Consider the following 15,161-nt stretch of genomic DNA (forward strand, 5'->3'; position numbering starts at 1 on the left):
TCCGGTGCCTAGGTCGATGCCGGGTGGTCCGTCCAGTTTCATTCTTTTTTATTGACTTTGTAGCAGTTAGATACAACTGAGTTGCTTGCTAGGCCATTTCAGAGGGCATGTAAGAGTCAATCACATCATTGTGGGTCTGGAGTCACATGTCGGTGAGACCAGGTAAGGACAGCAGATTTCCTTCCCTAAAGGACATTAGTGAACCAGATGGGTTTTTACAACAATCGAAAATGGTTTCATGGCCGTCATTAGACTAGCTTTTTAATTCCAGATTTATTAATTGAATTAAAATTCCACCTTCTGCTATGGTTAAATTCAAACCCATGTCTCCAGAAAGTTTGCACTGGAGTGCTGACTTGGGTTGCATTAGAGTGCTATAGTGGAAGTTTGGTAACTGAGGATAATTAAAGGTTAATTTTATCTTAAATCTAATCTGTCTTTTATTTAGCAGATTAACTTAACAGTTGCTGTTAGGGTTGGAGAAGGTGAGTTTTAGACCAGCTTTAAACAGGGTTCACTCAGTTCTGCTTGCAGCTGCACCGTGTTAATTAGATAACTGGCATAAACCAGTTTTCAGGGGCTAGAGTCAGTCAGTATAAAAGTGAGCCGGCCTAGAGTGCTGACTTGGGTTGGTTAGAGTGCTATAGTGGAAGCTTTGTAACTGAGTAAGTTCGGTAAGGAGGTAGTGAGGAGCTCCTTTATTTCCTACCTGTCCTCAGAGTGAGAGGAGTCGAGAGCTTCCAAAGAGCACAGCTGACTGGGAGAAGAATTGAAAGGCGGAGCTCCAGACCGGTAAGTATAAAAAAACTTACCTCTGGTAAAAAAAAACTGAAAGTAACGTCACAGGAAAGCTGTGACCTGATTGGCTGGTAGGGAATTTTTTTTACTGAATTTGAAAATAAAGCATTGATTAAAAATTGATTAAAACCCTAATTACCTAACTAATAAGTAGAGTAACTAAACCAGAGGGAGGAGATTACTGTATTTACTTAGCATTTAATATTTATAGTAGGAATCTAGCACAAGGGACCATATAGTTAATTATAACAATTTAGTAAGGATTTAATAAGTATTTTAAATTAATTTATTAATTAGTGCTAGAAATATCAGTTAGAGGGGTGAAGTGCTTCACCTGTGAGATGTGGGAGGTCTGTGATGCTTCCAACCTTCCGGATGACTATGTTTGCAGGAAGTGTACCCAGTTGCAGCTCCTCACAGACCGCATGGATCGGTAGGAACAGCAACTGGATGCACTTAGGAGCATGCAGGTGGCAGAAAGTGTCATGGACAGGAGTTCTAGAGAAGTGGTTACACCCAAGGTACAGGCAGATAGATGGGTGACTGCTAGAAGGGGCAGGCAGTCAGTGCAGGAATCCCCTGTGGCTATCCCCCTCTCTAACAAGTATACTGTTTTGGATACTGTTGGGGGGGGATGGCCTATCAGGGGAAAACAAGCAGCCAGAGCTGTGGCACCACGGCTGGCACTATTGTTCAGCAGGGAGGGACAAAGCACAGAAGAGCAATAGTTATAGGGGACTCTATAGTCAGGGGCAAAGATAGGCGCTTCTGTGGATGTGAAAGACTCCAGGATGGTATGTTGCCTCCCTGGTGCCAGGGTCAAGGATGTCTCTGAATGGACAGGGGGCATTCTGAAGGGGGAGGGTGAACAGCCAGAGATTGTGGTACACATTGGTACCAATGACATAGACAGGAAGAGTGATGAGGTCCTGCAGGGGGAGTTTAGGGAGTTAGGTAGGAAGTTTAAAAGACAGGACCTCGAGGGTTGTAATCTCTGGATTACTCCCTGTGCCACATGCCAGTGAGGCTAGAAACAGGAGGATAGTGCAGCTAAACATGTGGCTGAACAGCTGGTGTAGAAGGGAGGGTTTCAGATATCTGGACCATTGGGATCTCTTCAGGGACAGATGGGACCAATACAAGAAGGACGAGTTGCATCTAAACTGGAGGGGCACAAATATCCTGACTGCGAGGTTTGCTAGTGTCACTCGGGAGGGTTGAAACTAGTGTGGCAGGGGGGTGGGAACCAGAGCAGTAGGACAGCAAGTGAAATAAATGAGGGGGAACTAGTAAATAAGGCCAGTAAGACTGAGGAAGAGCAGGCAGGGAGATGTTGCGGAGCACAGCGGGACTGGTGGTCTGAACTGCATTTGTTTCAATGCGAGAAGTATAACAGGTAAGGCAGATGAACTTAGAGCTTGAATTAGTACTTGGAACTATGATGTTGTTGCTATTAGAGACTTGGTTGAGGGAAGGACAGGATTGGCAGCTAAATGTTCCAGGATTTAGAAGCCTCAGGTGGGATAGAGGAGAATGTAAAAGGGGTGGGAGTGTTAAGGAGAATATCACAGCTGTACTGCGGGAGGACACCTCGGAGGGGTCGTGCAGCGAGGCAATATGGGTGGAGCTCAGGAATAGGAAGGGTGCAGTCACTATGTTGGGGGTTTTACTACAGGCCTCCCAACAGCCAGCGGGAGGTAGAGGAGCAGATATGTAGACAGATTTTGGAAAGATGTAAAGGTAATAGGGTTGTAGTGGTGGGTGATTTTAACTTCCCCTATATTGACTGGGACTTACTTAGTGCTAGGGGCTTGGATGGGGCAGAATTTGTAAGGAACATCCAGGAGGGCTTCTTAAAACAATATGTAGATAGTCCAACGAGGGATGGGGCTGTACTGGACCTGGTATTGGGGAATGAGCCCGGCCAGGTAATCGAAGTTTCAGTAGAGGAGCATTTCGGGAACAGTGACCATAAGTCTAAGTTTTAAGGTACTTGTGGATAAGGATAAGAGTAGTCCTCGAGTGAAGGTGCTAAATTGGGGGAAGGCAAATTATAACAATATTAGGCAGGAACTGAAGAATTTAGATTGGGGGCGGCTGTTTGAGGGTAAATCAACATCTGACATGTGGGAGTCTTTCAAAAGAACAAAGAACAGTACAGCACAGGAACAGGCCATTCGGCCCTCCAAACTTGCACCGATCTTGATGCCTGCCTAAACTAAAACCACCTGCACTTCCGGGGACCGTATCCCTCTATTCCCATCCTATTCATGTATTTGTCAAGATGCCTCTTAAACGTCGCTATCCTAACTGCTTCCATCACCTCCCCCGGCAGCAAGTTCCAGGCACTCACCACCCTCTGTAAAACACTTGCCTCGCACATCCCCTCTAACCTATGTCCCCTAGTAACTGACTCTTCCACCCTGGGAAAAAGCTTCTGACTATCCACTCTGTCCATGCCGTTCATAACTTTGTAAACCTCTATCATGTTGCCCCTCCACCTCCGTCGTTCCAGTGAAAACAATCCGAGTTTATCCAACCTCTCCTCATAGCTAATGCCCTCCAGACCAGGCAACATCCTGGTAAAACTCCTCTGTACCCTCTCCAAAGCCTACACGTCCTTCTGGTAGTGTGGTGACCAGAATTGCACGCAATATTCTAAGTGTGGCCTAACTAAAGTTCTGTACAGCTGCAACATGACTTGCCAATTTTTATACTCTTATGCCCTGACCGATGAAGGCAAGCAGCCGTATGCCTTCTTGACTACCTTATCCACCTGCGTTGCCACTTTCAGTGACCTGTGGACCCGATCTCTCTGCCCGTCAATACTCCTAATACTACAAACGTCAGTTGATTAGAATCCAGGACCAGCATGTTCCTGTGAGGAAGAAGGATGAGTTTGGCAAGTTTCGGGAATCTTGGGTAACACGGGATATTGTGAGCCTAGTCAAAAAGAAAAAGGAAGCATTCGTAAGGGGTGGAAGGCTAGGAACAGACAAATCCCTTGAGGAATATAAAGACAGTAGGAAGGAACTTAAGCAAGGAGCCAGGAGGGCTAAAAGGGGTCATGAAAAGTCATTGGCCTGTTCCTGTGCTGTACTGTTCTTTGTTCTTTGTTCTTTGTACCCTTGGTCTTTGGGTTACTAGGCCAGTAACAATACCACAATTAAAGTAGCTTGTACCAGTTCAATGATAAGCTCTCATTCTCCTCAAAAATAAACCAGTATGAATTCCACTCCTGAGCTGTATGTTTTCTTAACAGCTGGAATTTGCAGTCTTGGCAGATGTGATACAGAATGCAATTCCCCAGATTCGTTCAGACAGAGCTTGGCACTGTAAACCGTGTTAAACACCAAGCTCTAATTTCAATTGCATTAAACGATATCATGAAAACAGGTTGTTTGTCCCAACCAATCCATGTTGACGTTTACTCTCCACATAGTCATATACGGCACAAAAGTAGGCCATTCAGCCCATTGAGTCCATGGCAGCTCTCCACAAAGCTATTCAGTCTGTCCCACTCCCCCACTCGATCCCCTAGTCCAGCAAGAGCAGTAATCCTAAACCCACCTGCCTGTATCCCTTTTATTCCCATTTCATTCAGTCTCCTATCTAACCCATTCTGCAACATTGGAGAGACCATGCCAATCACAAATTCTGGTCATGCATTTCACAGCTTCACAACACCCCCGTGCCCCCACCCCCGTCCTGCCCCACTACCACACAGTGCTACATAATTTCTCCAGCTCTCTGTCCTAAAGCTCTTACTTTTAATTCAGCAAAGAATTACACAGAAATCAGAACTCAAACAGACTGATGGGGTCAATCAGTCTGAGCCAAATAAATAAAATTACACATATAGTAGGACAAGTGGTGTGTCGTGACTGCAACACGTGGGAGTTTATGGAAAGCAATGCGATCCCAGACAGCCATATCTGCAGTAAGTGTCTGAATTGTTGAGCTGAAGTCCAAGCTGCAGACATTGCAGGGTCTCAGGGAGGGGGGGGGAGGAAAAGAGTTATCTAAGACACTTTGTTCCAGGGGGCAGTCACACCTCTTAGGTTAAGAAGAACTTTAGAGTTGGTCAGGGACAGGAGGGTGTGACTGTGAGGCAGGGATCCAGGATATAGCGATGGAGGAGCCTCGGTCTTTCATTTTGGCCAACAGATACGGGATATTTGCTACCTGTGTAGCTGAGAACAAGGACTGCAGGGTGCATGTGCAAACTGACCATAGCACCATGGTGCAGGAAGCTATTCAAGTGAGAGGAGTGAAAAAGAATGTGGAAGCGATAGTGATAGTTGTCAAACATCAGCAACTGGACAAGAACACCAAACTGTGAGTCTTGCAAGTCTACCAAGCCTGTGTCATCAGTGTACTCCTCTACAGTAGTGAGACCTGTTCAACATAGGCAGGAGAAAAGGTTGAAGAGTTTAAACCTTTGCTGTCTTAGACCATATCCTCAACATCTCTTAGCAGCACAAGGTCACCAACACAGACGTCGGGAGCATACTAATTCCATCAGCATACACTCATTAATAAGCCAACAACAACGTCTGTGATGGTTTGACCATGTTCATCAGATGGATAATGGCTGTATACCCAAAGAACTGTATGGTGAATTGACCACTGGGTCACAACCTGCTGGATATCCATACCTCCACTACAAGGATACCTGCAAACAAGATATGAAGATGGCTGACATCGACAAAGCCAACTGTGAAACAGTCGCCAACAGCCAGGACCTCCAGAGGCTGACTGTTCGGAGGGGTATTGGAAGACACATGGAGAAACGAAAAGTTCAGCTGGTTGAGAAGGGGGCCCAGAGAAAACAGAAGTCAGGTAATCCTGCACATTTTCAGCCCACTGTCTTCAACTGCAGCAAGCACAGCAGAGACTGCCCTGCCAGAGTGGGGCTCTTGAGCCACACCCGGTGATGTTTAACACAGTTGAACATCAATGTGCAAACCATCATCTCATAAGATGGAAGGTTGCCAGAAGAAGGAACAATTGGGGACAGTATAGTCAGGGGGCTAGATATTATCCTCTGCAGCCGTGAGTTCCAAAGGCTGTGTTGCCTGCCTGGTATCAGGGTTAGTGACATCTCCTCGCACTGGAGTTGAACTTTGAGTAGGGGGGGAGGATCTAGTTGTTGCGGTCCACATAGGAACCAATAACATAGATAGAACTAGGAATGACGTTCTGCTGAAAGTTTGAGTTAGGGTTCAAATTAAAATGCAGAACATCACTAGATTGTTACCTGAACCATTGTTCAAAAAAGGGTGTAAAGATAAGCCCAGCACCTACAGGCCAGTCAGTTTAACTTCGGTGGTGGGAAAACTTCTAGAAAAAATAATTCTGGACAAAATCAATAGTCACATAGACAAAGGTGAGTTAATTAAGAAAAACCAGCAAGGATTTCCTAAGGGAAAATCATGTGGAACTAACTTGCTGAAGTTTTTGAGGAGGTAACAGAGGGTTGATGCTGTTGATGTGGTGCACATGGACTTTCAAAAGGCATTTGATACAGTGCCACACAACAGACTTGAGTAAACCTGAAGCTGATGGAACAAAAGGGACGGTAGCAACATGGATACGAAATTGGCTAAATGACAGGAAACAAAGAGTAGTGGTTAATGAATGTTTTTCAGGATGGAGGAAGGTTTGTAGTGGATCCCCAGGGATCAGTGTTGGGACCCTTCCTTTTCCTGATGTATATTGATGACCAAGACCTTGATGTACAGGGCACAATTTCAAAGTTTGCAGATGATATGACTTGGACGAATTGTGAACTGTAAGGAGGATAGTGTAGAACTTCAGAAGGACATAGTCAAATTGGTGGAATGGGCAGACAGGTGGCAGATGAATTTCAATGCAGAGAAATGTGCGGTGATTCCTTTTGGTAGGAAGAACATGGAGAGACAATCTAAAATAAAGGGCACAATTCTAAGGTGGGTGCAGGAGCAGAGGGACTTGGATGTATATGTGCATAAGTCATCAAAGGTGGCAGGACAGGTTGAGAGCAGTTAATAAAGCATACAGTATCCTGGGCTTTATTAATAGAGGCATAGAGTACAAGAGCAAGGAAGTTATGTTGAACTTATGAGACACTAGTTCAGCCACAGCTGGAGTATTGCGTCCAATTCTGGGCTCCGCACTTGAGGAAAGACGTGAGGGCATTGGAGAGAGTACAGACAAGATTCGCGAGAATGGTTCCAGGGATGAGGAACTTCAGTTATGAAGATAGATCAGAGAAGTTAGGGCTATTTTCCTTGGAGAGAAGACTGAGAGGTGATTTGATAGAGGTATTCAAAATCATGCGAGGTCTGGATAGAGTAGATAGAGAGAAACTGTTCCCACTCATGAAAGGATCAAGAACGAGAGGGCACAGATTTAAAGTATTTGGTAAAAGAAGCAATAGTGACATGAGGAAAAACTTTTTCTCACAGCACGTGGTTAAGGTCTGGAATGCACTGCCTGAGAACGTGGTGGAGGCAGGTTCAAATGAAGCATTCAAAAGGGAATTAGACAGTTATATGCAAAGGCAGAATGTGCAGTGTTATGGGGAGAAGGCAGGGGAATGGGACTGAGTGAATTGCTTTCAGAGAGCCAGTGTGGACAGGATGGGCCGAATGGCCTCCTGTGCTGTAACAATTCTGATTTTTTTTTTTTAATTCATTCATGGGATGTGGGTGTCACTGGCCAGGCCAGCATTTATTGCCCATCCCTAATTGCCCTTGAGAATGTGGTGGTGAGCTGCCTTCTTGAACCGTTGCAGTCCATGTGAAAATTGGCATAGGGACAAGTGGACTAGAGAATTAAATGCATGGCTCAAAGAGTAGCATGAGAAGAAGGGGCTTCCATTCATGGGGCACTGGCACCAGTCCTAGGGAAACCGGGAACTGTTCCATTGGCAGTTCTGATGAATGGTCACAGACCTGAAATGTTAACTCTGCTTTTCTTTCCACAGATGCTGCCAGACCTGCTGAGTATTTCCAACACTTCCTGTTTTTTATTTCAGATTTCCAGCATCCACAGTATTTTGCTTTTATTTTAGTTATCTCCAGTGTCCTGGCTAATATTTATCCCTCAATCAACATCACTGAAAGCAGATTATCTGGTCATTATCACATTGCTGTTTGTGTGGAGCTAGTTGTTCGCAAATTGGCTGCTGTGTTTCCTACCTTGTAACGGTGACTTCATTGGTGGTAAAGCACTTTGTGTGTCCTGTGTTTGTCATGGGCAGTATATAAATGCAAATGTTTCTTTCTATTTATAAATATGGAAAAAATACTAGAAATGGTGTGGTTGTTTTCATTAGAACAAATGAGGTTACAGGGTGATTGCTCGAGGTTTTGAAATCATAGCATCCTACAGCTTAGGAGACCAGTCAGCTCTCCACGCCTGTGCCAGTTCTTTCAAAGAGCTGTTACATTAGTCTCACTCCCCCCTGCTCTTTCCCTGCAGCCCCGCAAATTTTTCACCTTCAAGTATGTGTCCAATACCCTTTTGTAAGTTCGTATTGAATCTGCCTCCACCGTCCTTTCAGACAGCACATTCCAGATCACAACAACGCACCGTGTAAACAAACAATTCTCCTCATCCCACCTCTCCTCTGCCCGCCCCCACACCAGGTCTCTCTGCTCTACACCCCCTTTAAAATGTTACCCTTTATTTGCGTGACTAATTACCAACAGGATTCACATTAACAGCTCTTTACCTGAAGCTCATGAACTTTCTCATGGTATCCTTTCACGAAGTACCAGTAGAAAGTGGAAAACAGACCGTGCACGGGCAGCTCCTGAATGGTTTTCAATGTCCCAGGGGTTCGCTCAGTCTGCGGGTTGAGAGCCGCCGCCGCCGCCGCCGCCGCCGGTGGTCTTACGCTCGACTTTCGCCGAGACAGCGGGGCAAGCGCCTGAATTCCGGGGAGCAGCCGGTTCCCAACGGGGTAATAGCGCAGCGAGAGGGACATGGACATGGACAGGGACATGCTGGTTTCCACCTGTGCCAACTCAAGCTTCACGAGTCCAATGAAGGCTCCAGTCAAACATCCTGAAGACTTTGCCTGTTAATCCCGGAAACAGTAAAAGAATTGAAACTGAGCCAAAATTTCGCAAGTTTCGGGCCAACAAACAAAGGACATCCATGCAACATTTTTGTTTTACGCACTGCTAATTTTTGATATGATTTAAGAATTTTATTTTAATCGCTGCTCTTTTATGTAACTCGATTTATTATCAAGTAGGTTTAAAGTAAGAAAGACTGTAAACATTGAGATGAAATGATTAATTCCGCGCATTGGAGCGAGGCTGGTTCAATGAGTTTCAATGCCAAGGAGAGATAAACCCAGTTCAAGTTTCAGTGGCAGCAAAAACAAGAAATGCTGGAACCACTCAGCAGGTCTGGCAGCATTTGTGGAAAGAGAAGCAGAGTTAACGTTTCGAGTCAGTGACCCTTCTTCGGAACTGTTTCAGTGGCATGACCTTTCATGACACCGGCAAAAAGTTAACTCCTGTTTTATCCTTCTGCACGCTGCCTGACTGCTGAGAGTTTGCAGCATTTTCTATTTTCATTTCAGATTTCCAGCATCCGCAGTTTTTACTTCTTATGTGGATGATTCCATGTCATTCAATCATTTTTATTTATTTGTAGATACAGCACTGAAACAGGCCCTTCGGCCCACCGAGTCTGTGCCGACCAACAAACACCCATTTATACTAATCCTACATTAACCCCATATTCTCTACCACATCCCACCATTCTCCTACCACTTACCTACACTAGGGGCAATTTACAATGGCCAATTTACCTATCAACCTGCAAGTCTTTGGCTGTGGGAGGAAACCGGAGCACCCGGCGGAAACCCACGCGGTCACAGGGAGAACTTGCAAACTCCTCACAGGCAGTACCCAGAACCGAACCCGGGTCAACTGGAGCTGTGAGGCTGCGGTGCTAACCACTGCGCCGCCCTTGTTCACTGCTTTCCGATTATAAGGCAAAGAAATGAGCACAACAGGTTTTCTTAGGGTTAAAGAAGAAATATGAAATTTATTAAACCTTAAACTTAAACTCTAATTTGGTTAAGACCTATGGATACATGCCACATTCCACTCTAGCATGCATACGCGATACGCATATGCCAAATCGAGACTGAAAAGAAAAATAAAATGGAGAGGTTTGAGGCAATCTCTGGAGAGGAGCTTTTACTGTGCTTCGAGTTCGCTGTAGGGTCCTTGATTATAGGTAGTCTTGCTTTTCGTTGGGACCCAGTATTCTTCTTAAACTTTATTCACAGTAGGAGACTTTTCTCTCTTGGGGATCATTTGTCTTCAATGGTTTCCGAAGCTGGTGAGAACGAGATGTGAGCAGACAGGAGAGGGGTCTTTTCCAGTCTAAGAGCGAATAGCTTTCTGAGTTTCTTTCTCTCAGCAAGTTCAAATTCAAACAGCTAGTTATTCATGTGACTAAACTGCCCTGACCAGGTCTTCTGTGTATTGGAGAAGCAGGGACTGGGTCCTTTGTTCCAACACTGTCTGCTAGCATGCAAATATCTTTCCAGTCAGGGGCTTGGCTATTCCTTGTGATAGGCCCTCTTTTTTCTTCCCAGCCACAGTTTTAAGTTTTAATGATCATGTGGAGAAATAATATGTGCCTCAGTCTTGGCAGGTCAGGCCCTGCATGACACCTATACACCATATCAACCACATTACCATCATCAATCCTTTCCATTACCTCATCACAAACCTCCAGTTTGATCAACACAATTTGCCTTTAACAAATCCATGCTGACTTTCCTTAATTAATCCACACTTGTCCAAGTGACATTTAATTTTATCCCAGATTATCATTTCTAAAAGCTTTCCCACCACCAAGGTTAAACTGACCCAGCCTGTAGTTGCTGGGTTCATCCTTACATGCTTTTTTGAACAAGGATGTACCATTTGCAATTCTCTACTCCTCTGGTACCACTTTATATCTAAGGAGGATTGGAAGGTTATGGCCAGAACCTCTGCAATTTCCAATCTTACCTTCCTTAATATCCTTGGATGCATCCCATCCAGTCTTTCTAATACTTTATCTCCATCACTTTTTAACAAGACCAGTGTGTCAACTACCTCCTCCTACATGATGATCTTTGGCAGCATCTTCTTCCTTGGTAAAGAATGCTGCAAAGTACTCAGCCATGCCCTCTGCCTCTATGCGGAGGTCTGCTTTTTGATCCCTAATCAGCCATCCCCTTACTAATGCTTTACTATTTATAAGCCTTTAGAAGACTTTTGGACTTTTTAAAAAATTCATTCTGGGATGTAGGTGTTGCTGGCTAGGGCTGCATTTATTGTCCATCCCTAATTGCCCTTGAGATTCCCTTTATGTTAGCTGCCTGTCTCTTCTCTCACTCTCTCTTTGCCACTCTTATTTCCTTTTTACACTTTCCCTCTGAACTTTCTATATTCCACCTGTTTGTCACTTGTATTATCAACCTTACATCTGCCATATGGCCTCTTTTTCGGCTTCATCTTACTACTTCTTTTGTCAACCAGGAGTTCTGGCTTTTTTTGCCCTACCTTTCATCCTCTTGGCAATGTACATCGACTATAACCAAACTATATCCTCTTTAAAGGCAGCCCATTGTTCCATTAGTTTTGCCTGCCAATCTTTAATTCCAAGTTACCCAGGACAAATCTGTTCTCAGCCTACTGAAATTGGCCCTCCTCCAATTAAGTATTTTTTCTCTGGATTGCTCCGTGTCCTTTTCCATAGCCAATCTAAACCTTATGATACTATGATCACTATTCCCTAAATGTTCCTGTACTGACATTTGATCCACTTGACCCACCTCATACCCCAGAACCAGATCCACCAATGCCTCCTTCCCCATTGGGCTAAAAACATACTGATCAAGGAAATTCTCCTGAACACACTTCAGACACTCTTGTCCCTCTCTTCCCTTTACATTATTACTATTCCAATCTATATTAGGATAATTGAAGTCCCACATTATAACTACTCTATAGTTCTGACACCTCTCTGCAATTTCCCTAAAATTTTGCTCAGCTGTCTCATTTCCACTAGTTGATGGCCTGCAGAATACACCCAGTAATGCATCTCTCTTGTTTCTTAACTCTAACCAAATAGATTTGTCCTCGACCCATCCAGGACATCCTCTCCCAGTACTGTAATATTCTCCTTAATCAATACTGCAACCCCTCCTCCTTTCTTTCGTTCCCTATCTTTCCTTCCCTATCTTTCCTAAACACCATGCATCCAGGAATATTTAGTACCCAGTCCTGCCTTTCTCAGCAACGTCTCCATAATTGCCACAACATCATATTCCGTCTGGCTATTGGTGCCTGCAGCTTACTAACCTTATTTACCACGCTTTGTGCATTTACACATATGCACGGTAAACCTAATTTAGACCTTTTTGTATTCGTTCTTAGTCTGACCCCACTTAATACCTTACTATTTCGGTGCTATCTGACTCATCCAATCCTTTCTGCACCTTGTTTCTCCTTTCTAATGCTACATCCTGGTTCCCCTCCCCTGCCAAATTAGTTTAAACCCTCCCCAATGGCACTAGAAATCTGCCCCACGAGGACGTTGGTCTCAAAGCTATTGAGGTGCAACCTGTTCAGCCTACATGGGTCCCATCTCCCCAGAACCAGTCCCAATGTCCCAGGAATCTGAAGCTCTCCCTCCTGCACCATCTCTCCAGCCCCACACTCATCTGCTCTATCCTCCTAGTTCTATACTCAATAGTGCGTGGCACCAGGACTGATCTGGACATTTCTACCTTTGAGGTCCTGCTTATTAATTTCTTGGCTAGCTCCCCAAAATCTGCCTGCAGGACATCGTTCCTCTTTCTATCTATCTCGATATGGATCATGGCCTCTGGCTGTTCACTGTCCCTCCTCAGAATGTTCTGCAGCTGCTCAGTGACATCTGGAACCCTGACATCAGGGAGGCAACATACAATCCTGGAATCATGTCTGCAGCTGCAGAAAGAACTTTCTGTACCCCTCGGTTATGATGACCTGCACACTCACAACTCAGCTCTTTTCAAAGTATATTGCATGTAGCACCCAGTCTGACACAAGCTCTGGCCTGAGAGCCCATCATGCAGTGGAGTCCAGGTCAAAAGTTCGGAGTGGGAGAGCCAAAGAGAAGAGGTGGGGAAGAGAGGGAGAACATAGTCCAGATAGGGAGCTGACTCACATTCACCCCCCCACCCCCCACCTCCTCCTCTATTAAAGTAGGATTGTATTCTCCCTCTACTCCCCCACAAGCTACACCTGGATGTCACCAAACATGACCTGGGACAACCGATCTTGTCACCAAGCACAATCTGGGATACCTGATAAAATCACCAGGCATGACCCAGAACACCTGATGATGTTACTGAGCTTGCTCTGGGATATCCGATGACGTCATCGAGTATGACCTCGGATACCCAATGACATCACCAAACATGACCCTGGGCACCCAAAGATGTCATCGAGCATGACGCAAGCCACCAGATGACATCATGCAGCATTACTGGGACATCTGATGACATCACCATGCATGACCCAAGACACCTGATGATATCACTGAGCATGACCCAGAACACCTGATATCACCAAGCATGAATTGGGACAACGGGTGACATCACCAAGAATGACCCAGAACATTTGATGTCATTGAATATGACTCAGGACACCCAATGACATCACTGATCATAGGCATGGACACCTAAAGACATCACTCTTGTGTATGTCATAGAGTTACACAGCACAGAAACAGGTCCTTCGGCCCATCGTGTCTGTGCCAGCCATCAAGCACCTAACTATTCTAATCCCGTTTTCCAGAACTTGTATGCTATGGCATTTCAAATTCTCATCTAAATACTTCTTAAATGTTGTGAGGGTTCCTGTTTCTACCACCTCTTCAGGCAGTGTGTTCCAGATTCCAACCACCCTCTGGGTAAAATTTTTTTCCCTCAAATCCCCTCTAAACCTCCTGTTTCTTACCTTAAATCTATGCCCCCTGGTTATTGGCACCTCCGCTAAGGGGAAAAGCTTTCTTCCTATCTAACCTATCAATGCCCCTCATAATTTTGGAAACGTCAATCATATCTCCCCTCAGTCTTCTCTGCTCTAAGGAAAACAACCCAAGCCTTTTTCAGTCTCTCTTCATAGCTGAAATGCTCCAGCCCAGGCAACATCCTGGTGAATCTCCTCTACACCCTCTCCTGTGCAATCACAACCTTCCTGTAGTGTGGTGCCCAGAACTGGTAACAGTACTCCAGCTGTGGCCTAACTAGTGTTTTATACAGCTCCATCATAACCTCCCTGCTCTTATATTCTATGCCTCGGCTAATAAAGGCAAGTATCCCATATGCCTTCCTAACCACCTTATCTACCTGTGCTGCTGCCTTCAGTATGGACAAGTACATCAAGGTCCCGCTGACCCTCTGTACTTCCTAGGGTCCTAGCATCCATTGTATATTCCCTTGCCTTGTTAGTCCTCCCAAAATGCATCACCTCACACTTCTCAGGATTAAATTCCATTTGCCACTGCTCCGCCCATTTTACCAGCCAATCTATATCGTCCTGTAATCTAAGGTTTTCCTCCTCACTATTTACAACACCACCAATTTTCGTGTCATCTGCGAACTTACTGATCATACCTCCTATCTTTTGGGCCTCCTTATCGCGAGAGACAATGGATACGCGCCTGGAGGTGGTCAGTGGTTTGTGAAGCAGCGCCTGGAGTGGCTATAAAGGCCAATTCTGGAGTGACAGGCTCTTCCACAGGTGCTGCAGAGAAATTTGTTTGTCGGGGCTGTTGCACAGTTGGCTCTCCCCTTGCGCCTCTGTCTTTTTTCCTGCCAACTACTAAGTCTCTTCGACTCGCCACAATTTAGCCCTGTCTTTATGGCTGCCCGCCAGCTCTGACGAATGCTGGCAACTGACTCCCACGACTTGTGATCAATGTCACACGATTTCATGTCGCGTTTGCAGACGTCTTTATAGCGGAGACATGGACGGCCGGTGGGTCTGATACCAGTGGCGAGCTCGCTGTACAATGTGTCTTTGGGGATCCTGCCATCTTCCATGCGGCTCACATGGCCAAGCCATCTCAAGCGCTGCTGACTCAGTAGTGTGTATAAGCTGGGGGTGTTGGCCGCTTCAAGGACTTCTGTGTTGGAGATATAGTCCTGCCACCTGATGCCAAGTATTCTCCGAAGGCAGCGAAGATGGAATGAATTGAGACGTCGCTCTTGGCTGGCATATGTTGTCCAGGCCTCGCTGCCGTAGAGCAAGGTACTAAGGACACAGGCCTGATACACTTGGACTTTTGTGTTCCGTGTCAGTGCG

General features: G+C 45.3%; 1 protein-coding gene across 2 annotated transcripts in view; it reads right to left on the minus strand.

The window, feature by feature from the left end:
- The window catches only part of cyp27a3 (cytochrome P450 family 27 subfamily A member 3), a 69,360-nt gene extending 60,488 nt beyond the window's left edge, over positions 1 to 8,872 (minus strand). For both annotated transcript variants that reach the window (XM_068034827.1, XM_068034826.1), the window contains exon 1: positions 8,519 to 8,872. In XM_068034827.1, coding sequence (XP_067890928.1) covers positions 8,519 to 8,791 — 273 coding nt within the window. In that variant the 5' untranslated portion in view covers positions 8,792 to 8,872. The remainder of the gene's footprint in view (positions 1 to 8,518) is intronic.
- Positions 8,873 to 15,161: the final 6,289 nt, after the last annotated feature.

This window comes from Heterodontus francisci, chromosome 7, assembly GCF_036365525.1.
Source record: "Heterodontus francisci isolate sHetFra1 chromosome 7, sHetFra1.hap1, whole genome shotgun sequence".
Lineage (NCBI taxonomy): Eukaryota > Metazoa > Chordata > Chondrichthyes > Heterodontiformes > Heterodontidae > Heterodontus > Heterodontus francisci.